The sequence below is a fragment of the Lampris incognitus genome, chromosome 11 (assembly GCF_029633865.1).
Source record: "Lampris incognitus isolate fLamInc1 chromosome 11, fLamInc1.hap2, whole genome shotgun sequence".
NCBI lineage: Eukaryota > Metazoa > Chordata > Actinopteri > Lampriformes > Lampridae > Lampris > Lampris incognitus.
This window is the reverse complement of record NC_079221.1, coordinates 5,340,200-5,363,545: the sequence shown is the minus strand read 5'-3', so window position 1 is coordinate 5,363,545 and position 23,346 is coordinate 5,340,200. Positions and strand designations below refer to the sequence as shown.

Here is a 23,346-nt window from a genome sequence, read left to right as displayed (position 1 = left end):
CTTTAACAATTTCCCATTAGAAAAGTGTTCAGCACACAAATTACAAGCCGAAAATCATATCCTGAATTAATAGTTGTCTTCATAACATGTATATATGTGAATAGACAGATGCACACACGCACACAGACACACACATGCACTCATGGGCATACAGGTACAAAGCCATACTATAGCCAGATGTGCGTGACATTCAGTGCAGCATGGCCACATGTGGACAAAGATAAAAGTAAATCAGTATTTTATCTGGAGACAAAGACAAGCTCACATGGCACTTGGTACTGCTCAGAAAGTAAACTGTCCCATCCTGAATGAAGGTGAAAGGTTAGAACAATTAAGGCCCGCCTGCTATCAGCCCGAACAGGAGAAGACTGGTGTTTGTGCTTCCTAACATGCCTTCCTGTGGCAGAACAGTCATGTAAACACAGACACCCAGATCGGAATGGCTGTGTTTTACATAACAAAACCCACCAGCTTGGTCTAGTCAGAAAGGCACGAACTGAGGAAGCCTCTTGGATGAGAGGCGAAACGTCTTCACGGATATATACCAAGTCCAGTTGCACTTGGTTCAACTCCTTTGGATAACCCACTGAACATAAACCAAAGGCCATTAAAAATGTCCCATGCAATGAGCATTTCAATACTCTTGAGAATCAACACTACAAACACATTTACATTACTTTTAATATTACCATTGATTTTTTTACTAATATCACTTTTACATTTATCTGTATTTGCTTAAATGTTGTGTTGTGATTAAAGGTTACTATGAGCAAAGCCTGGCGATGTAAAAACTTGGGCGTTAAAACAGATTATTTCAATCCTGATGGTGTACTTGAACAACGCATTGCTACAGAGAGTAAAAACCACCAGGTCAAATATATATCTATATCTACTCCCATATTTTTGTAATGTGTGTGTGTGTGTGTGTGTTAGTTAGTTAGTGTAGATAGCGGGACCGAAAGCTAAAGCACTTATGATCCTAATTCTTTTTGGAGGTGGTAGGTATTGTCTCAGAGAGTAAGGGGAAAAATCCCAGAAAATTAAGATTATGCATAAATATGCAAAATGTGCATTTTTCTAAAAATGGCTAAAAACCACTTTTCTCAGCATTTCAGATGATTCTGAGCATCTTTGATTTTTTCACCTGTATAAAAAAAAATTTCTGGCATTATGCAAAATATGCATTTTTGCGAAAAATGCACGTATGATCCTAATTTTTTTTGGAGGTGGTAGGTATTGTTCCAGAGAGGACCAGAAAAATAGCAGAAAATTATGCATAATTATGCATAATTATGCAAAATATGCATTTTCTGAAAATGGCTAAAAACCACTTTTCTCGGCATTTCAGATGATTCTGAGCATTTGGGGGGAGGGAGTTGGAGTGGGGGGGGGGTTTTAGGGGCAGGGGGAAGGCGGTTAGCTGGCAGGACGAAGAGGAGGGAGCTTTAGACGGGTGGATAACCAAACCGCTACACTGTAGCGGGGCTCTTTTAGTATATATATATATTTAGGATTACAACTAGATTCACTTTATTGCTATAAAATCATCCTCCCCTGCACGCCGGGGAGAAAAGCATTTCCCTCTGTACTTTGCACCTCTGATAAGAATAATCATTCCACAGATAACGTGACTTCTTATGTCTCCTCTATAAACTGCACCTCCCCTCTCCCCCTCTGTTCTGTAGATACCATCATGATCGCGAGAGAACAGAACAACAGAAACTCCTGCACGATAAATGTGGGGTCAGCCGACCGATCTCGTCTCACGCCGTTCTTTTAAGGCGCGTGAGCTGTACCGGTCGTCGTTAAAGAATCAGAACCATGTTTATGGACCATGTAGGTTTGCACAAACATGGAATTTGACTCTGGTTTGGTGGCTCTCTTGGTGTACTTAACAGAATAACAACACTACAGCACAACATCTCATCTCTCATCTCATCTCTTCTAAAGCCGCTCCTCCGGGGTCGAGTCGCGGTGGCAGCAAGCTAAGTAGGCCACTCCAGACGTCCCTCTCCCCAGCAACGCCCTCCAGCTCCTCCTGGGGGATCCCAAGGCGTTCCCAGGCCAGACTGGACATGTAGTCCCTCCAGCTCCTCCTGGGGGATCCCAAGGCGTTCCCAGGCCAGACTGGACATGTAGTCCCTCCAGCTCCTCCTGGGGGATCCCAAGGCATTCCCAGGCCAGACTGGACATGTAGTCCCTCCAGCGAGTTCTGAGTCTACCCCGGGGTCTCCTCCCAGTTGGACATGCCCGGTAAACCTCCAAAGGAAGGCGCCCAGGAGGCATCCTGATCAGATGTCCGAACCACCTCAACTGGCTCCTTTCGATGCGAAGGAGCAGCGGCTCTACTCCGAGCTCCCTCCGGATGTCCGAGCTCCTCCCCCTATCTCTAAGGCTGAGCCCAGACACCCTACGGAGGAAACTCATTTCAGCCGCTTGTATCCAAGATCTCACCCTTTTGGTCACTACCCAAAGCTCATGACCATAGGTGAGGGTTGGAATGAAGACTGACTGGTACATTGAGAGCTTTGCCTTCTGGCTCAGCTCCCTCTTCACCACAACGGTCCAGTACAACACCCACATTACTACTGGTGCTGCACCAACCCGCCTGTAAATCTCCCGCTCCATCCTACCCTCACTCGTGAACAAGACCCCGAGATACTTGAACCCCTTCACTTGAGGCAACAACTCATCCCCAACCCGGAGGGAGCAATCCACCATTTTCCGGTAGAGAACCAGGGCCTCAGACTCGGAGGTGCTGACTCTCATCCAGGCCATTTCACACTCGGCTGCAAGCTCAGCTGATTGTTGTGTTGCAGCTACAACACAACAATCTTCAGATATATACATACACAAGGGTTGACTTATACAGGTGAAATAAAAGCTGTTAAAGTGCAGCGGTGCAGAGGATATATCAGCAGAGTCCATGTCATTTGGCTGAAAAGAGACGAATACACATTTATTGTACATGTTGTTTTACAGGAAAGAAGAAATCACAGCCCCCCGATATGTGCGACCAGACAGGAGAAATGCATAGACACGGCTGATGAATGTGGCAGTGCTGTACCACAGCGTCCATAAACAATTATTACTTTATCTCCACTTAATAAAAATCTGCTCGGATAAACAGAGATACCCCCCCCCCCGCTGAGCACAATCACAAACCACCAGCCGCAGGGAGGAAACCTGTCTGTAAACGTTGAGACAGACGGGAAAAACTACAGCGTCTCAGACGGAAAATTGCAGAAAAGGTGTGAAGTCACCCGTTTCGGCACGGCAGCTATCTTATCTCGGGGGTAAATAAAGCAAAATGCCCTGTCATACAGGAAATACCGGTCTCTCTCGGAAGGAAAGAGGCTGTTATCGATACCCACGCCAGCTCGTTTCTACCTCGTTACAACCAGAGAGTCCACCATCTGTCTGTAGTGTTCATCCTGTCAGTAGAGCGAGCACGAAATATAGAGAAATGCCAACGTGTGTGAGTGCTCTGCTGATCCGGGGAGGGCTGCAGACTACCACATGCCTCCTCCCATACATGTGGAGTCGCCAGCTGCTTCTTTTCACCTGACAGTGAGGAGTTTCACCAGGGGGACGTAGTGCATGGGAGGATCACGTTACCCCCCCCTCCGAACAGGCGCCCTGACCGACTGGAGGAGGCGCTAGTACAGCGACCAGGACACATACCCACATCCGGCTCCCCACCCGCAGACACGGCCAATCGTGTGTGTAGGGACGCTCGACCAAGCCGGAGGTAACACGGGGATTCGAACCGCCGATCCCCATGTGGGTAGGCAATGGAATAGGCCACCACGCTACCCGGACACCCACAACCAGCCCATCTTTAGAACAGACTATGTCAGCACCCAGCAGTGATTCTTTGGACAAGGACTTGACCCCATAAGAAGGGAGGGGATAGAAAGACTGTGTAAAGGAGAGAAAAGATGGAATATAAATATAAATAATCTGCTCGGAGGTCTTTACTACAGTGTAGACTACAGGGTTCCCCTCACTGTTACTGCGAGGAGGGCACAAAGCCCCAGCCGGCATGCCAGCCCTAAAGAGATGAGTTAGTAATGACCCGAATGAAACTGCAGAACAAACCAAAGCCCTCTTATGACATCGCTGCAGACCGACTCACACACCCTTCCTATTCGAAAGCGAGTGCATCAGCGAGGTGTCAGTAGACCCAAGGACCCGCTGTTACACAATCGTTGTTGGTTGCTTTATTCTTCCTAACCACCACCACCAAAAAAAAAAAAAGAGAGAGAGGAAAAAATGAGCACGTTACCACCAGCGTGTGCGTTTCCTGAACTCTCGGGCAGCTTCAATAGAGGCCTCGGCACAATCCAGCGTTAAACAAACAACCCCTCTGAACAGATGGCGGTTGTTTAGTTCACGTTGTGGTGTAATCATATGAGAAGTGGCGTTGGGCAACCGCTGGCTGGGTCGCAGGGTGTTTATTAGACAAACATGCGGGGGGGATCTGTACGCTGGAGGACTTACCGGTGACGATTCCGTAGTTGGGCGCCTCGAGGATTGCCCCGTAAAACTGAATGATGTTGCGATGGCTGAGGACACTGAGGATTTCAGCCTGTGCGGTGAACAAACAAGAAGACAAGTCAACCCGGAAAACCCCACTTTCCTCTTTACGGTTCGGGAAGTCCGGGAAAGAGCGTGCTTTCCCAGAGGAGTTGCCGGGCCGTTCGTTTCAGTGTGCAAGGCAGGTATAAGAAGAGTGCAGCTGAAACGAAGGCCCAGAGGGTCCCAGGGTCTACCCACCCCTAAAATGACCAGAAACCCACCAAACACCCGAGCTAAGGAGACGGCCGGCTTCGCGTGGGAGGAGTACATCCAACATTTCCCAACGGAACAGTCGTGTGGCCCGGACGACCGACTGGCGGTGAGCGGGTATCGGGGTCGTTTGTCTTGTCACGAAAGAAATTGGGCCTCGCGTTCTTCACATCCTGTCAAAGGCGGCTAAACGTGATGGGATTTCCCCGAGGAGATTTCAGAGATTCTTCTCGTTTGCGCGACAGCGAGGCCTTCGTTTGTTTCCGAGGCCACTTTAAGAACCGTCCCCGTCCTTTAATTGGCCCCGACCCGACCCCATCCCTCGTTTGGCAATAATCTCCCTTTTGCACAATACCACATGCGCGGTTCTGAGCACAAAGAGGAGGGGAGTATAATGACTATGACTGACGGCTGCAGAAGTCACTACACCCCACCCCCCTCCAAACGGAGAGGGGGGGGAGGCAATTATAATGATTACTATACCGACAATTAAAAAGTATATGAAAAGCCTGCGCAATTACGGCTCCTACCTCATTTTCGATCTTGAGCAGTTTCTTCACAGCCACCTCTTTGTCCCGGGAGATCCACCTGGCCCGGTACACACTGCCGAAGCTCCCCCCGCCGCAGTTCTCGTAGAAGTGGATGTCATCGAACTTGATTTGCACAAAGGGGGCACTGGGAGACGACATCTCATAATGACGCTCGGCACCAGCTCAACTTCTGCAGGGCGGCGGGAGAGAGCTGGAGGGAGGAACACACCGAAGGATTTACTGAGACACACCCGCCTGGCGGCCAAGCGCTTCACTCCGGCCCGGCCTCATTCCTGAAATAGGGCTTCATCAGATTCTAACAAGAGGATTCAAGTCGAATCAGCTCAAATCTATTTGCACGGGCCTGAATCGCAACTCAGTCCCGGAGAGGTTTAAAATCACATTATGCCGGGCACGGCGCGGCCTATCTTTAGACCCGCCATGCGGACGAGGAAATACTCCACGGGGAAAAAAACCTTGTCAGCCAAAAAGAAAGAAAGGGAAACCTCAGATAGCGACAGAGGAGGGAATCCCTCTCCCAGGACGCCGAGCGGCCAACGCCGACAAGCAATAACAGATTCACCACAGCCCCTCAATGAAGCGCTTAAAGAGCACACGCTATGGCGAAAAGATGCATAATATTACACGATTATGTGCCTTGTTAAGAAATGCCGCCGTAGCCTAGCGCGCTAAAAAAAAAGGACGGCTCGGTTACCCAACACACCGTGTGAGAGCGTGACTGGCAGACCGGTTCCTGGCAGTACCTTAGAGAGGCCTCTGTGCAACCGGCTACGCTGGGTCGGAGGTGCAGAGTAGTATCCCCAGTCTCAGTCCTGTGATTTACTGGACTTGCCCCGTCCCATCGTGTGCCCCCCCGGACCTACTCTAAGTAGTAACTCATCGGTACCAGTAAGCAGCGAGGTCAGGATCCAAGGTCTACTCGTATAAGGCCCGTGGCATGCCCGGTATGCATTCTCCCGGCGCTGTGATCACTTTGCACAAAATACACACAGCCGAAGTCACACAGACTATTCTAGCATCGCCGAGAGCAGGGCAGTACATGTAAGGCCACGAGGGGTGACGAGCACAACTGCCACGGGGGAGGGGGGGGGGCATTTGTGACAACGCGCTGTTCACCAATCTGGACCCGTGATGAGGGAGAACCGTTGCATAAATGCACCTTGTGAGGACATAATCCCGTCATTACAGGGAATTGTAGCGCCGTTATTGTTCGTACGTTTCCCATTTGCAGCCAAGCAATTACGGCTTTTAGCGAGGCTGCTGCTTGGGTCCTGGTCGGGACCGCCGTCCACCCCATCGGGACCTGCCTCCATTGTCACAGAGGGGAGCCGCTGCTGTCTGGTGATTCACTGCTGTACTTAGGCTCGCGCCGGTCTACTCGGTCCGGCAGCCACTCAGACGTGTTGTGCAGCCACTCGTCACTCCCGGCCCGCCGGTGGACGCCAACGCCACCCACCTCTCCCAGCTAGCTCTCACTAAAGAGCCAAACGCCGTCGCAATGACCCGACACTGTAAGTGTGTATTCATGGGGGGTGGGGGGTGGGGGGGGGGGGCAAAAACATCACAAGTGATCACACAACTCTCCATCATCACCGCGAATCCCTAACGACGGTGGACCCGGATCGTCCCAGATATGAATTCAAGGTCAGCGTTTCCCATGTCCAGACACGTCCACATGGTACTGCTGCATCCGCATTGTGTCGTGGTCGTTATTCACGTTGTCGCTCCCTTCACTTCACGGTCAGGTGGTCCTATACCTCCCAGAAGGACAACGTACAGGTGGCTGTGTCTCTGGCAGGTTATAGGCACATTTGGGTGGTGGGGAATCGGCCTCCCTGCATGCTTCCTCCGTCAGCGTAGGAGTAACATGAAGTATACAGGCGAGATGGGGAAACGCTGAGTAGGGATCGGGGACAGGAAGCCGTGTGAATCACGGCGTGGATGAGTCTTGACGGGAGTTACTGTCAGTGGTCCTGCCAGATCACAAGAGGACACGACTCCCTGACTAAAAACCAGTTTATTATTTAGTGTGCTATTACTCTACTTATTTTAAACCAAAAACCAGGGAGGATAATTTCACTTTACTTTGTAAGTACTTATCAGAGCTCTACTAAACACAATTATACTTAAGTACACTTAAAAGTATACCACTAGTACACATACTTGGATTTGAGCTTTACTTGAAGTGTACTTAATGAAATAAACTGCAGGTGTACTGTTCCCTGTAAGGGCTCAGGTATACTGTTCCCTGTAAGGGCTCAGGTATACTGTTCTCTGTAAGGTCTCATGTATACTGTTCCCTGTAAGGGCTGAGGTGTACTGTTCCCTGTAAGGGCTCAGGTGTACTGTTCTCTGTAAGGTCTCAGGTATACTGTTCCCTGTAAGGGCTCAGGTATACTGTTCCCTGTAAGGACTCAGGTATACTATTCTCTGTAAGGGCTGAGGTGTACTGTTCCCTGTAAGGGCTGAGGTGTCCTGTTCCCTGTAAGGGCTCAGGTGTACTGTTCCCTGTAAGGTCTCAGGTATACTGTTCCCTGTAAGGGCTCAGGTATACTGTTCCCTGTAAGGGCTCGGGTGTACTGTTCTCTGTAAGGTCTCAGGTATACTGTTCCCTGTAAGGGCTCAGGTATACTGTTCCCTGTAAGGACTCAGGTATACTATTCTCTGTAAGGGCTGAGGTGTACTGTTCCCTGTAAGGGCTCAGGTATACTATTCTCTGTAAGGGCTGAGGTGTACTGTTCCCTGTAAGGGCTGAGGTGTCCTGTTCCCTGTAAGGGCTCAGGTGTACTGTTCCCTGTAAGGTCTCAGGTATACTGTTCCCTGTAAGGGCTGAGGTGTACTGTTCCCTGTAAGGGCTCGGGTGTACTGTTCCCTGTAAGGGCTCAGGTATACTATTCTCTGTAAGGGCTCAGGTATACTGTTCCCTGTAAGGGCTGAGGTGTACTGTTCCCTGTAAGGGCTCAGGTGTACTGTTCCCTGTAAGGGCTCAGGTATACTATTCTCTGTAAGGGCTCAGGTATACTGTTCCCTGTAAGGGCTCAGGTGTACTGTTCTCTGTAAGGGCTCAGGTGTACTGTTCCCTATGAGGGTTCAGGTATACTGTTCCCTGTAAGGGCTCAGGTGTCCCTGTGAGGGCTCAGGTGTACTGTTCCCTGTAAGGATTCAGGTGTACTGTTCCCTGTAAGGGCTCAGGTGTACTGTTCCCTGTAAGGGTTCAGGTGTACTGTTCCCTGTAAGGGTTCAGGTGTACTGTTCCCTGTAAGGGCTCAGGTGTACTGTTCCCTGTAAGGATTCAGGTGTACTGTTCCCTGTAAGGGCTCAGGTGTACTGTTCCCTATGAGGGTTCAGGTATACTGTTCCCTGTAAGGGCTCAGGTGTACTGTTCTCTGTAAGGGCTCCGGTGTACTGTTCCCTGTAAGGGCTCAGGTGTACTGTTCCCTATGAGGGTTCAGGTATACTGTTCCCTGTAAGGGCTCAGGTGTACTGTTCCCTATGAGGGTTCAGGTGTACTGTTCCCTGTAAGGGCTCAGGTGTACTGTTCCCTGTAAGGGCTCAGGTATACTGTTCCCTGTAAGGGCTCAGGTGTACTGTTCCCTATGAGGGTTCAGGTGTACTGTTCCCTGTAAGGGCTCAGGTGTACTGTTCCCTATGAGGGTTCAGGTATACTGTTCCCTGTAAGGGCTCAGGTGTACTGTTCCCTATGAGGGTTCAGGTGTACTGTTCCCTGTAAGGGCTCAGGTGTACTGTTCCCTGTAAGGGCTCAGGTATACTGTTCCCTGTAAGGGCTCAGGTGTACTGTTCCCTATGAGGGTTCAGGTGTACTGTTCCCTGTAAGGGCTCAGGTGTACTGTTCCCTATGAGGGTTCAGGTATACTGTTCCCTGTAAGGGCTCAGGTGTACTGTTCCCTATGAGGGTTCAGGTGTACTGTTCCCTGTAAGGGCTCACAAACACCTTTACTCGTGTTAGGTGGCACAAAATCTGTGGCTATCGCGGCGTGCATGTGACGTCATGCCGTATTGAAATCGCTGTGATACAGACTTTGTTCAGGCTTTACTGTCCTGTACATGTTCATAAGGTGGCGGTTATGCATTATATAGAAATGAAGCATTATATAGAAATGAGGCATTATATAGAAATGAGGCATTATATAGAAATGAAGCATTATATAGAAATTATGCAATAAATAAAAATAAAAAAATAATAAAAATCGTCCGTGTCGGCTCAGAACGCCGACTTCCCGTCCAGTACACGTCAGCGTGTAGGCGTCCGGTCCGGGCTACGACAGGTTCGACAACATACCGCCAGTGTGGCTAAAAGTGTGGATAAAAGTGCGGGCAGGAAAACCACTACTTACTGGTCTGGAGTCTCCGCTCGGCTTTCCGGGAACTGCTGCCGTGACGTCTCCGGCTGCACACGCGACGCTGCAGGCGAGTTGCTCAACAACTTTTCCCAGCGCCGCAGTCCACACACACACGCGCGCGCGCGTTTCTGGAGACAACAGCGCCCCCCACATGGCACAACGCGGCACGCCACCCACCGACTCTCACTTTCCCCCCAGTTCGCCTTCTCTCCGCGTCACGCTCCTCGGTAACCCCCCGGCCGCCACCTCCGGAGCAGGGGCAGCTGACTCCTGTCTTTACGCTGGAGCGCCCTGCCTGCGGACCTGATAGAGGCCTCTCGGCCCCGCCCCCGCCCCCCACGGCGGTTAAATAGTCTCGACTTTCACAACAGCCTGCGACTAAGCGCTTGGTGCGCGCGCGTTTTGTCTATTTTGATATTTGTGTATTTTAACACCTGTTGATATGCATATTTATTTTCCACATTTCACATTTAACGTCAGAGAATTTAGATGTATTATAGCATCCATTATTATTATTATTATTATTATTATTATCATCGTTGCTATTATTATTATTATCATTATTATTATCGTTGCTATTATTATTATCATCGTTGCTATTATCATCGTTGCTATTATTATTATTATCATCGTTGCTATTATTATTATCATTGTTGCTAGTATTATCATCGTTGCTATTATTATTATTATTATCATCGTTGCTATTATTATTATTATCATCGTTGCTATTATCATTATTATCATGGTTGCTATTATTATCATCGTTGCTATTATTGTTATTATTATCATCGTTGCTATTATTATTATCATCGTTGCTATTATCATTATCATCGTTGCTATTATTATTATGATTATTATTATTATCATCGTTGCTATTATTATCATTATTATTATCATCATCCATCCATTATCCGAACCGCTCATCCTGCTGTCAGGGTGGCGGGGATGCTGCAGCCTATCCCAGCAGTCCCTGGGCGGCAGGCGGGGAGACACCCTGGACAGGCCACCAGGCCATCACACAGGGCAAAAGAATTTAACAAAATTGTTATAAACGTGAGAGGTAAAGCACTGTGGACTGTCCATTATTATTATTATTATTATTATGGCATATTATATCGGACACATCCAAGTCAGAGACATCGGCCCAGATGCTTGTCGTGACATTTTGGTGCAGTCTGTACACAAAGCAGTGAATTTCAGCCAAGTGCTGCTTCTGTGGTGAAAACTGCATCATTACAGCCATGGATCATCGTGGCCCTGTGATGGCCGGGCGGCCTGTCCAGGGTGTCTCCCCGCCTGCCGCCCAGGGACTGCTGGGATAGGCTGCAGCATCCCCGCCACCCTGAGAGCAGGATAAGAGCTTTGGATAATGGATGGATGGACATTTGCCCTTTGATGACTGTGTTGCGATTGTTACTTGATGTGAGGCCCATCGTGTTGCCCTGTGGAAGACTTGTGCTCTCTGAAGAAAGAAAGAAGAAGGCAACTTCATTTTGTCATCGTATTCTTACAACGAATGTGTCTTCTTCATGTAACCCATCTTATTGTATAGGAGCAGCTGCAGCGCCCGGGGACCCACTCCAGTTCTCTTTCCACTGCCTTGCTCAGGGGCACAGGCAGGAGTAGTGACCCTAACACGCGTGTCTTTTTGATGGTGGGAGGAAACCGGAGCCCCCAGCGGAAACGCAAACGCCACACAGAGAGGACCTGGGACGGCCTGGGGTTCGAACCCAGGACCTTCTTGCTGTGAGGTAACCCCCGTGCTCCCTGTTTGACCTGACTTGACTTTTTTTGTTTTACAAATCCCAGATGCACGACTGCAAACTGCTGTGAGAATGATGACAACATAGCGAATAGGTACTTCTAAGAACTTTTAATATTGACAGATAATTAAAAAAAAAACAACTCTCAACCAAAATTCACTGATGGACTCCGTAGACTCAGAGAGGAATGTGCTCGCGTGGGACAGTACATCCAGCCTGACATCATAATTCTTCGCATGCTGAGGTTGAAATAAATATTTGCATATATTTTACAACACGTAATAAAGCCACGAACTCGATGTTTACAAATATAGTTTGATACAAAAGGTACAAAACAACCGAATGTCAGATCCAAAATCTGCACGCCAGCGCCACACGTGAGATGTCGCACGGTGACAATCTGACGGATCCGTTCCCGACTCTGGGGCGACGGCAACATCCGCGTCTGAGATGAGGTCGCCAGCAAACACTTACTTCATCATGTTGCTGAAATGCCCTAAAAGATACGGGGATTAAAAGGGCGAAAACACTCAGGCTAGGGCCCCCAGTGTCATAATCTTGTCGTTGCGGTATGTCGTCGTCATCGGGGCCTCCCTTTAAATGTGTGCGTGTGAGGAAACTCACAGGCGAAGCTCAAAGCAAACGTCATGGTAAAGCAGCATCAGCGCGGGGCACCTCGCTCCCTGAGTTGGTTTCAGGACCTGCGAGGCTCAAGTCCGTGAGAAAGCTGAGTTAACGTCCTTTGGTTGTCAATCACATTGAGCTGACGCACATAGCTCCGTACTTCCGGATGGTTCTTGTTGGCCTGAGATGAATCTGGACCTGATTGGATGCGGAGAAGAATAAAGCTTTTCATCAACGGAGGACACCCAGGTCTGAATGTAAGAGAATACCCGTTTTATTTAGGGTTTTTTTAAACCCCCCCCCTTTTCTCCCCGATTGTACCCGGCCAATTACCCCACTCTTCTGAGCTATCCCGGTCGCTGCTCCACCCCCTCCGCCAATCCGGGGAGGTGCTGCAGACTACCACATGCCTCCTCCTCCCATACATGTGGAGTCGCCAGCCGCTTCTTTTCACCTGACAGTGAGGAGTTTCACCAGGGGGACGTAGCGTGTGGGAGGATCACGCTATTCCCCCTCCCCCATGAACAGGCACCCCGACCGACCAGAGGAGGCGCTAGTGCAGTGAACAGGACACATACCCACATCCGGCTTCCCACCCGCAGACACGGCCAATTGTGTCTGTAGGGACGCCCGCCCAAGCCGGAGGTAACACGGGGATTCGAACCGGCGATCCCCGTGTTAGTAGGCAATGGAACAGACCACCACGCCACCCGGACGCCCCTAAGAGGATATCTGTTATGAATCCATCAAGTACTTCTTCGTGAACTATACCTCCTTGCAGCAGTGCAGACTTACTGAATGGCTGGCTCCTGCAGTATCTCACTATCTTTACCGTATTGGCGATCATCCGCTGAAAGAAAGAACCAGAATAACCGCAACACATCAACAACTAGATGACTCAAGTTAATCCATATCAACCACTGGTTGATTTTGCATGCTTCCTCGAAGCCTTACCATCTTCTCAAAATTGACCAAGTTGTCTACGAACGTCTTGTTGCCTTCATGAGTGAACGTCATGTCTGTAAGGTTGAAAGAATCACAGTGTGCAATGTAAGACGGACCAAGGCGAAAAACATGGCGAGAGGTCACGGCAATGCTCTGACCTTTGATCAACAGCGGCATGAAGGGAATGATGGGCGGTTCCAGCTTGGCAACCATCAGACGGTACGCCCTGTGGTTCCTGGACGGGTCCTGTGGAAACAGTCACACAGTTCTGAGATCTCCCATCGCCGTGTTAAATGGACCCATCACAGCCCTGGCCAAGGGCAGTGCTGCTACGTCCATACATTTCTCCAGTGACAAACTGACATCGCAAGAATGTTGATTTTCCATCCGGCGTGTGGTTGGACAGAAACCATTACAACAAATATGGAGATGCCATCAAGAGACAAATTGTGGTTGCAACCGTCAGTTGAGGTGCCTCTACTCACCATCAAGTTTTCGAACTCCCCGTAAAACCTTTTGAACTTGGTGGGGAGTTTCTGTCAACACAGATAATAGGGGGCAGGTTAACAGACAGCATGTCTTTAATGTGGAGCAGGTGCAGATCACAGATGGATACCCACCTCCCAGGTCTGACTCAGTCTGCTCACTGCCGGATTGCTCATTCCCATGATGATAGCAAAGAAGGAGTTCAGGTTCCTGCACTCCTTACAGCTGCGAAAGACGGGGGGGGGGGGGGAAGAGGTCCATATGTCAGCACAGCAAGTCAAGGCCAACATTCAACTTTATCAGTGTGAAACCGGCAACTGGTATCGCGGCAACGTACCAATGACACAAGACGACCCATGCAAATTCAATAATTATGGACAATTACAGACAACGCAGACTATTAAGGACAATGCATTGAACCAATGGACACAACCAAGCAATTACACTGTGTTTATAACTGAGCCCTCCACACATGCAAAAACAGCCATGGTACATAAGACACTAAAAGAATCAAAACTCAAACAAGCAAAATAAAGGAATAAGGTGGGAATTTCAAGTAACCTCTTCTTTCTCTGAATCAAGAAAAGTAAATGCCAAGCATGTAAATGAATGTTTACACTTGTTTGACTTGACTTTGGTGCACCTCAGCCATACACCACACAAGGGACATTATTGTCCATCTCAATCACTGTGTTCAGACTCGCGTAATGCTGATCCCGGTGTGACGAACTCTCTGTGATATGCAGCCAAGAGCAAGTTTTCAAAGAAGAACAACAACAGCTGCACACTAATGCCCCTTTTCCACTACACGGTACCGGCTCAACTCGACCCAGCTTTTTCATTTTCCGTTACTGGAAAGTACCGGCATTTTGGTAACTGGTACCACCTGTGTCGAGGTTCCAAAAAGACTGGAGCGGGTACCAAAATCAATGCAGACCAGCTACACTGAGGGGGCGCTGTTACGGTGATGGAAAACGACACTGCGAGTCGAGTCGAGTTGAGCCGGTACCATGAAGTGAAAAAGGGGCATAAGTCACAGCGAGAAGGTTGAAATGGAAGTGTGAGATGCAGTAACCCGGTCCGCTTACTGGGCAGCGATCTTGATGAACTTCTTGAGGAGCTGCACCCGCTTGCTGAGGTGAGCGCACAGGCAAACCTCTGTGACCACCCACAGCTGAATCTCATTGAACCTCCTGAGGAACAGATCCAGGTTTGCCGTGGTCTTCTTGAAGTTCTGCTTCCCAAATGTGTGGTAGATGAGTTCGTGCTGTTTGACCCCAAATGCAATACAAACAACAACCGTTTGTGAGAAGACTAATCGATACTCAACATTATAGATCTATGAAAAGTGAATTAGCTAAAGAATTCAAGAAAAACCAACCTAATGTGTTTCTGACGAACCACGCACAAACCTTCTCTGTGCAATACCTGCTACCTGGCATCGATTCAGAGTCCATGTGACCAACTTTAAAGGATGAACTCATCATCATTTGAATGTACTGTGCCTGTGCAATCCTCGGTCTGTCTGTTTTACCTCGTGTACACAGTGGAAGAGCTCCCAGTCATAGACGGTCATGTGGTAGGCCACATCCTTAGAGCTCATCAACTCAAAGCTGGACACGGACCCTGTAGATGGACCTTCTTGCTCAGGTAAAGGTGTCTGGAATGCAGAAAACATTATTCATTATTCACAATATTCAATAACCACATCAGCCGAATGCAACACGAATGTTGTGTTTTGTTATCACTGTTTCCTACAAAATTAGGGAGGGAATGAATAAAAGAAAGCGTATTGCAGTCGATGGAAATATTTTGTCATTAGACGTTCCCTCTCAGCCCCAGCATGCATTCATTGTCTCATTGTGCCGTGAACAACAGCAGAACGTCAAAACACACAATTTGACTCTACCGTACACGTACAAAGAAACAGGACTCTAGTAGTCTATCTATATTCAAAGTAATAGTAAATTTATGCAATAGAGGTCAACGGCAAAAAAAAAAATCAAAAAAAAAATCTCCATATTCATAGAGTTGCTGAAATACCACTCCATGGCTACAAGCAAGCAAACTTGCAAATGTTGATTAAATGAAGGAAAAGGAAACTAGCGTGGCGAACAAATGAGTTCGTGGTCACAGAAGCCAGAGGTGGGCAGCTTGGGACAGTGCATCTGCTTGAATGCGTTCTTTTACATGGAGAACATACTGGGTAATGTGTTTCTGAGAGGCTTTAACGCACCAGTGAATCCAGTTGATCTCTTGGGCATGCAAACAGGCGTCCGTTTATGCCCAGAGTGGAAAACACAGAGACGTCATTGGGCTTCAAGATGACTTTATCTGGGACAGAGAAACACATGAATCATGTAGTTGGATAAAAAGAACAGTTTTCACACAAACGTTCTGACAGTGGTTCCTCCGGACCTGTTTCCAAATATCTACGATACCATACCATACCATATGATACGATGATACAATACAATACATGCGATACGATACGATATATGATATGTGATACAATATGATACAATATATGATACGATACGCCTTTATTGTCAGATTACACTGGAATTAATTTCGCATCCTTAGCGAGTTCTGTTCAAGAGATTTACACATAGATTAGACATATGGCTACGCATATGACATTTACCATAGACGTATCAAACACCTAGCAACACGGCCATCCACTGTTTCCAGTGTGTGTGTTGGGATGGGTTAAATGCAGAGGATGAATTTCCCCACGGGGATTAATAAAGTACATCTCATCATCTTAACTTCTCTAATCAAACAGTCATGATAACCGTTCATATTACATTACATCCTCTGGATTAAGAGCTCAGTTCGCAGCACATGGATTTTGGTTTAGCAGCAGGATAGACTGATGTACAAAAGAATTCTTCAGCCTGTTGCGTTTAACTTGAGGGACTTTAAATTGCCTATTAGAGGGCAGAAGTTGGTGTTCTCCATCTAAAAGATGTGAGGAGTCAGAAGACATATTGCTAGCAAATCTGAGCATGGGATTTGATTATATAGTTAAGTTTTAAGTTTCACAGATTTTTGATTACTGTAATGTTGTGTTTTCAGGTCTGCCACATGCTAGTACTAAAAGTCTTCAGATGGTTCAAAATGCCGCAGCTAGAACGCTAACGAAAATTAAAAAATTTGGCCATATTACACCAATTCTTGCCTCCCTTCATTGGCTTCCTATCTGTGTTAGATCAGACTTCAAGGTGCTTCTGCTGACTTAGAAAATCCTAAATGGACTAACCCCATCTTACCTGTCTGACCTCCTCAAACCATATATTCCATCTCACGCTTTTTGCTCTCAAAATACAGGGCTCCTGTATTTACCCAAAGTTAAAAAGAAGTCAGCTGGTGGCCTTTTCCTATTGGGCCCCGTTCTTGTGGAATAACCTGCCTGCTGCCGTCAGACAACCAGAGTCTGTTGAGTCCTTTAAATCCAAACTTAAAACTCATCTTTTTGCCTTAACCTACAATTATTTGTCTTGAAATTGAGTATGTCATGAGCCGTACTGCGTGGCGGATCGGTTTCTGTCTCAATTAATTTACCAAGAACTGTTCTGCTGATGAGATTATAGCATATAGATTATTGGGTAACACTTTAGTATGGGGAACATAAAAACACTTAATTAGTAACGATCAAGATGTCACTTAAGTATGGGGAACATATTCTAAGTAACAAAAACTTAATTTAGAGTAATGTAACACTATGAACACTTGTAGTTTTGTGTGTTGTTATGTAAGAACAGAGCATATTCATTAAGTGTTAGTAAGGGAGAATAACTCCTCTTGTGGTACTACCACCTTATAAAGGCCATACTAAGCAAAGCATATTGAGATGGTACTACTAATAAGCAATACTTCTGGGGTTATAGAGGGAAAACTCATAGTTAATGGCTTACTGGTTGTATAATAAGGCCATGCAGAGTAAGGCATTAATGAGTATGTAATAATGACCAATTAAGAGCCAATATGTTGCTAATTTGCATGCTAATAAGCACCTAATTAATGGTGACTACGTTCCCCATACTAAAGTGTTACCGATTATTGCAGCTGTTCTCTTCTCTCCCTCTCTGAATGATTTCTCTTCCTGTCTTCTACCGTGTATGTGAATGGTGTGACGCGAGTCTCCCGTGTGCGTTTAGTCTGTCCTCCTCCCTGGTCTCCATGGTGACGACCGTCACTACCTTGACACTGCTTGGCATCCTCCTCATCACACTTTTTATATATCTTATGAGTCCATAGAATTTTGTTATCCTGTTTCAATGTTGTACCATTCACTCTCTCCGATGTGTGACTAATGTCTTTTCTTGTCTCTTCTCCCATGTATGTCAATGATGTGATGTGAGTCTCCCCTGTGTGCATGTGTAGTCTGTCCACCTGTCAGGTCTACATGGTGACGGTGGTCAAGTGGCATCTGGACACTGCTTGGCATCTTCTCATCATCCATCCATCCATTATCCAAACCGCTTATCCTGCTCTCAGGGTCGCGGAGATGCTGGGGCCTATCCCAGCAGTCATTGAGTGGCAAGTGGGGAGACACCCTGGACAGGCTGCCAGACCATCACACAGGGCCCACATACACACACACATTCATACCTAGGGACAATTTAGTACGGCCGATTCACCTGACCTACATGTCTTTGGACTGTGGGAGGAAACCCACATAGACACGGGGAGAACATGCAAACTCCACACAGAGGACGACCCGGGATGACCCACCAAGGTTGGACTACCCCGGGGCTCGAACCCACGACCTTCTTGCAGTGAGGCAACTGCGCTAACCACTGCACCACCTCCTCATCATATATCTTATAATTCCATTATAATTCTGTTTTCCTCGTTCTATGTTGTATTCTGTAAACACAACATCCATTGCATGTCTTCTGTCCATCTTGGGAGAGAGATCCCTCCTCTGTTGCTCTCCCTGAGGTTTGTTAAAGATTTTTTTTAATTTATTTTAAAGTTGTTCCTTATCTGATGCGATGGTCTAAGGATGGGATGTTGTATTGCTGTAAAGCCTCTTGAGGCAAATGTGTAGTTTGAGATGTTGGGCTTATACAAATAAAATTGATTTGATTTGACTAGAGGAGAGATGGGGGCAAAATTATTGGGGATGCACCAGTGTTTAAGATCCATCTAATATCAATCTAACATCCGCAGGCACAACACAGCGACATCCCTGAATTTTCCATATTAAGCGATAACATCCGTACCGAATTTGTCCACACTACCCAGAATCTGCACCCTGACATCCAGCAACACATCATCTCATTACTGGTCTCAACGACAAAAAGGCAAAATGACTGACTGACCCCATTATTCTGCCGATAACAGCAAACTGACTGGACGACAGAAGTTGATGAGCGACATGATAACCAACTCCAAACAACAGAACAGCTTGAATTCAGTTTTTTATCTACTTGCCGCTGGTGAGGGGAAAGTGTGGGCCAGTCAGAAGTGCAGCGGTGTTCGTTGGCAGAGACGGTGGAACATCCTTTCAGTAAACACCGGCCAACAACACCAACAAGCCCATGTAGAATGTTATGAGTGAAAGAGAAAAGAAACTCAGCTGAGGTTTTCCCCGAGCCACTTTCAGCACTCCATCAACTGCACCTTAACACACGGCCGCCAATTACAACGGGCCGAGTGCAAAACGGCACTCGTTTCCCTACGAAACCGCTGGCTGATTAATGGCCATAATGGCATCTGTGGCGCTCTATAAATAGAAGGGTCCCTGTGGACTGCGACCGTGTGGTGTTTCCCATGGTTTGATTAGCATGAGGCTGCTGTGGTTCTCACCTCCGGCCGAACTAAGGCTGACCAGGAGGAGGTCCTCCGCTGACCCCAGTTTGTCCGCCACAGCACTGATGACCTCCCTGACGGAGGCGGCCACGGGTACCCGGATGGTGGTGTAGGTGTGGTCGCAGCAGTAGACTTTGAACAGAACTGGAGGGAGAGCAGATCGCATTACAGAACCGTTGACACGGAGGAGCGAGACATTAAAAGAGTGGAATTGCAAAAGAAAATGTCTAAGAAATCGCTAAACTGAAGTAGTTACTCGTTTACTGGATAATGCCCAGTAAAAAAACAAGCTGTTAAGTGTTATTTTTCCTTCATCCCAGCCTCCCCTACAACAACAGTAACAGGATTTTAGATCACCAAGTAAACGTGGCACATACTGAGTTTTTTGGTGTACTTACACTGCACTCGTTCTGCACGACTCGGTATTCGACACTGCTTGTATAATACAAGACGACAGGGAAACGTATAATTCAGCACTATTATTCATTCATCCATCCATCATCCAAACCGCTTATCCTCACAGGGATGCTGGAGCCTATCCCGGCAGTCATTGGGCGGCAGGCGGGAAGACACCCTGGACAGGCCGCCAGGCCATCACACAGGGCACACACACACACAACTAGGGACAATTTAGTACGGCCAAGTCACCTGACCTACATGTCTTTGGACTGGGGGAGGAAACCAGAGCCCCCAGAGGACGACCTGGGACAACCCACCAAGGTTGGACTACCCCGGGGCTCGAACCCAGGACTTGACTTTCTTGCAGTGAGGAGATCATGCTACGTGGCGCAGTGGTTAGCGCCACTAGTGGTTAGTTAGTGTTAGTAGTAGTAGTTAGTTAGTTAGTTAGTTAGTTAGTTAGTTAGTTAGTTAGTCACCACCGTGCCACGTGGCGCAGTGGTTAGCGCCACTAGTGGTTAGTTAGTGTTAGTAGTAGTTAGTTAGTTACTTAGTTAGTTAGTCACCACCGTGCCACGTGGCGCAGTGGTTAGCGCCACTAGTGGTTAGTTAGTGTTAGTAGTAGTAGTTAGTCACCACCGTGCCACAGTTAGCGGCACTAGTGGTTAGTTAGTGTTAGTAGTAGTAGTTAGTTAGTTAGTTAGTTAGTTAGTTAGTTAGTCACCACCGTGCCACGTGGCGCAGTGGTTAGCGCCACTAGTGGTTAGTTAGTGTTAGTAGTAGTAGTTAGTTAGTTAGTCACCACCGTGGCGCAGTGGTTAGCACCAATAGTGGTTAGTTAGTAGTATTAGTAGTAGTCAGTAGTAGTAGTAGTTAATTGGTTAGTTAGTCAGCATGGTGCTGCGTGGCGCAGTGGTTAGCGCCACTAGTGGTTATTTAGTAGCATTAGTAGGAGTAGTCGTAGTTGGTTACTTAGTTGCCACCGTGCTGCAGTGGGTAGCACCACTAGTGGTTAGTTAGTAATATTAGTAGTAGTGGTTAGTTAGTAGTAGTAGTTAGCAGTAGTTAGTTGGTTAGTTAGTAGTAGTGGTTAGTGGTTAAAAGTTTCAACACTTTTATACTCTCCGACGCTCAAGCTTTCTTTGACCTATACATGCTGCTACAACGACTGATTACGGCTTATGCAGGAATACCTGCCTCGACTCAAACCCGAAACAACTTTTAGTCAAGGACAAATCTCGTGACGCACATGGACAACAGGATTAGGAGACATGTCCTCCACTTACTTTCATCGTTACTCTTAATGGGCTGTCGTCTCTGAAGCTTTTCGTCTCCCATGCTGAACTGTCTCAGCAGGACTTTGTGCTGCAACAGGTCACAACAGGTTTATCCAACGTCACACACGACAAATACTTCATTTCCGGGTTTTCCGATGATAAACTAGGATGAATCTAGTACCTTTTTCTGTGAAGCTCTGGCATCATCAGCGCTGAAACGTGGGGGAAAAAAAGAGAAAAGAATTGCTAAGCAACCAGTGCTGAAAACACCGGTAGGTCTCTAGTTCAACCAGTAAACGCTAAGGTGTAAAGCACATCGTTGTTTTATAGCGAGTCATGGCTGAGTACGCTCAGGCGGAGCCCAATAACCCGCCGTTGCCCTTTTTCCATACTTACTTGCACTTTACAATTCTCTCCAACTCCGGAAGCTGGTCCTTCAGGAGCTGAATCACCCTCGCATCGCTGGATACCGCTGTGAGGAATTCCTGCAAGCCAACGCGTACTCTCAATAAAAGGAACAAGCAGAAAATGATTTTTGGCACTAATCTGCAGTTCCTTTGCATTTATTGCAGCTGTTATGGGCCCGACAGTTGGAAAGTGAACGCCGTTCCCTGTATTTTCACTGCGTTCAAAACCGGCGGCTGGAGACCTTACTGCTTAGGTCTCCCGCCATAGAAAGGTACCGTACTGGTATTTGGTTGCTTAACGATGATCCCCGAAGGAAGAGCGTGGTTTACCCAACTCTCCCTCTACCACTACATCACTGCTTATGAAGAAGACAGCCTGACCTCTAGGAAGGCAACCGAGGTGTCCTCCTCCTGGAGGTGATCTCCGTGCACGGCCGCCCACCGCAGCACCAGGCGGATCACCCTGCGCTTGTTGTTGAGGGTGTAGTCCAGCCTTTCCTGCTCAGAGCCCTGCGAGGCCTGCGCATGGTAAGTGCACAGCAGTCAAGGACAACAATCATAACGGTACACAACTCTCTTTATGTCGGTGTTTAATTTTGTTATTCGCTGCCTCATGTTGCTTCTCTTGATGCCTTGTGTTTTTTGTGTGGGTCACTTTGACTTGTCTTGTTGCGGAGATGTGCTATGTGGGTAAATTTGCCTTGGTCAGGGGCACAGACAGGAGTGTTGGCCCTGGCGTCCGGGTAGCGTGGAGGTCTATTCCGTTGCCTACCAACTCAGGGATCGACGGTTCGAATCCCCGTGTTACCTCCGGCTTGGTCGGGCGTCCCTACAGACACAGTTGGCCGCGTTTGTGGGTGGGAAGCCGGATGTGGGTATGTGTCCTGGTCACTGCACTAGCGCCTCCTCTGGTCGGTCGGGGCGCCTGTTGGGGGGGGGGGGGAATAGCGTGATCCTCCCACACGCTACGTCCCCCTGGTGAAACTCCTCACTGTCAGGTGAGAAGAAACGGCTGCCTCCTCCCATACATGTGGGAGGAGGCATGTGGTAGTCTGCAGCCCTCTCTGGATCGGCAGAGGGGGTGGAGCAGCGACCGGGGCACATACCCATTCGTACCGGAGATTCGAACCAGCGATCTGTGTGTTGGTAGGAAACAGAACAGACCACTACGCTACCCAGACGCCCCGTATTGTATTTTTATTGTTTTTTTTTAAATATGGACCTATGTGTCTGAATAAAGTAAGAATTTATGATTGATTGATTTTATTCTTTAATTTAAATGTCCTTTTATTAATTACTTGTTAAATCTTTTTATTGTATAATTTTTTAAAAATGTAAAATTTTTTATGTGAAGCACATTGAGTCTGCCATGTGTATAAAATGTGCTATATGTATATACTATATATACTATATATATATACTATATATATATATACTATATATATATATATGTATGAAGTTGCCTTGATTGATTCGGGGCGTTTCCCGTGCTCGAGCGAATAAAGACAAAGGATATTGGGCCATGAGCACAGGGCACAGCTGGTTGTTGGAGATGAAGACACAGTGCATGAGCAGGAAGTCGTCCAGCGCCGGGTCTGTGACGGACGGAGAGCGTGAGAGACAGGAAGTCATACCGGACACCTGTGATGCCGGTGTCGGCCGGGCCTGCCTGCTGACTGACCCCACCGGGCCTCGATAACAAGGCCCCGGCCACGGCACCTCAGCCGGAAAGTGAAAACCTCACACATACAAAACTCAAAAAAGGGGACCGCACGACCAGGACTAATTAGATCAGCCCATCATACCAAGCTAATTATACCAAGCTAATTATAGAAGAGAACAAACGGGTTGGCACAGAGCATGAGTCCGGACACAAACACAACACACAAGTCCGGACACAAACACAACACACGAGTCCGGAC

General features: G+C 47.6%; 2 protein-coding genes across 8 annotated transcripts in view; both read right to left on the bottom strand.

Annotated features, from left to right (window-relative positions):
* The window catches only part of LOC130121091 (mitogen-activated protein kinase kinase kinase 20-like), a 45,582-nt gene extending 35,652 nt beyond the window's left edge, over window positions 1–9,930 (bottom strand). For all 4 annotated transcript variants that reach the window (XM_056289933.1, XM_056289934.1, XM_056289935.1 and 1 more), the window contains exons 1-3: window positions 9,698–9,930; window positions 5,322–5,532; window positions 4,504–4,591 (exon numbers count right to left, since the gene is read on the bottom strand). In XM_056289933.1, the coding sequence (XP_056145908.1) occupies window positions 4,504–4,591; window positions 5,322–5,480 (247 nt within the window). In that variant the 5' untranslated portion in view covers window positions 5,481–5,532; window positions 9,698–9,930. The remainder of the gene's footprint in view (window positions 1–4,503; window positions 4,592–5,321; window positions 5,533–9,697) is intronic.
* A 1,914-nt stretch (window positions 9,931–11,844) lies between these two features.
* The window catches only part of rapgef4a (Rap guanine nucleotide exchange factor 4a), a 69,513-nt gene continuing 58,011 nt past the window's right edge, over window positions 11,845–23,346 (bottom strand). For all 4 annotated transcript variants that reach the window (XM_056289929.1, XM_056289931.1, XM_056289932.1 and 1 more), the window contains 15 exons: window positions 22,941–23,019; window positions 21,806–21,956; window positions 21,414–21,502; window positions 21,199–21,229; window positions 21,027–21,105; window positions 19,339–19,485; window positions 15,758–15,855; window positions 15,056–15,181; window positions 14,610–14,788; window positions 13,656–13,746; window positions 13,521–13,571; window positions 13,194–13,281; window positions 13,045–13,109; window positions 12,886–12,940; window positions 11,845–12,288 (listed from right to left, as the gene is read on the bottom strand). In XM_056289929.1, coding sequence (XP_056145904.1) covers window positions 12,161–12,288; window positions 12,886–12,940; window positions 13,045–13,109; window positions 13,194–13,281; window positions 13,521–13,571; window positions 13,656–13,746; window positions 14,610–14,788; window positions 15,056–15,181; window positions 15,758–15,855; window positions 19,339–19,485; window positions 21,027–21,105; window positions 21,199–21,229; window positions 21,414–21,502; window positions 21,806–21,956; window positions 22,941–23,019 — 1,457 coding nt within the window. In that variant the 3' untranslated portion in view covers window positions 11,845–12,160. The remainder of the gene's footprint in view (window positions 12,289–12,885; window positions 12,941–13,044; window positions 13,110–13,193; window positions 13,282–13,520; window positions 13,572–13,655; window positions 13,747–14,609; window positions 14,789–15,055; window positions 15,182–15,757; window positions 15,856–19,338; window positions 19,486–21,026; window positions 21,106–21,198; window positions 21,230–21,413; window positions 21,503–21,805; window positions 21,957–22,940; window positions 23,020–23,346) is intronic.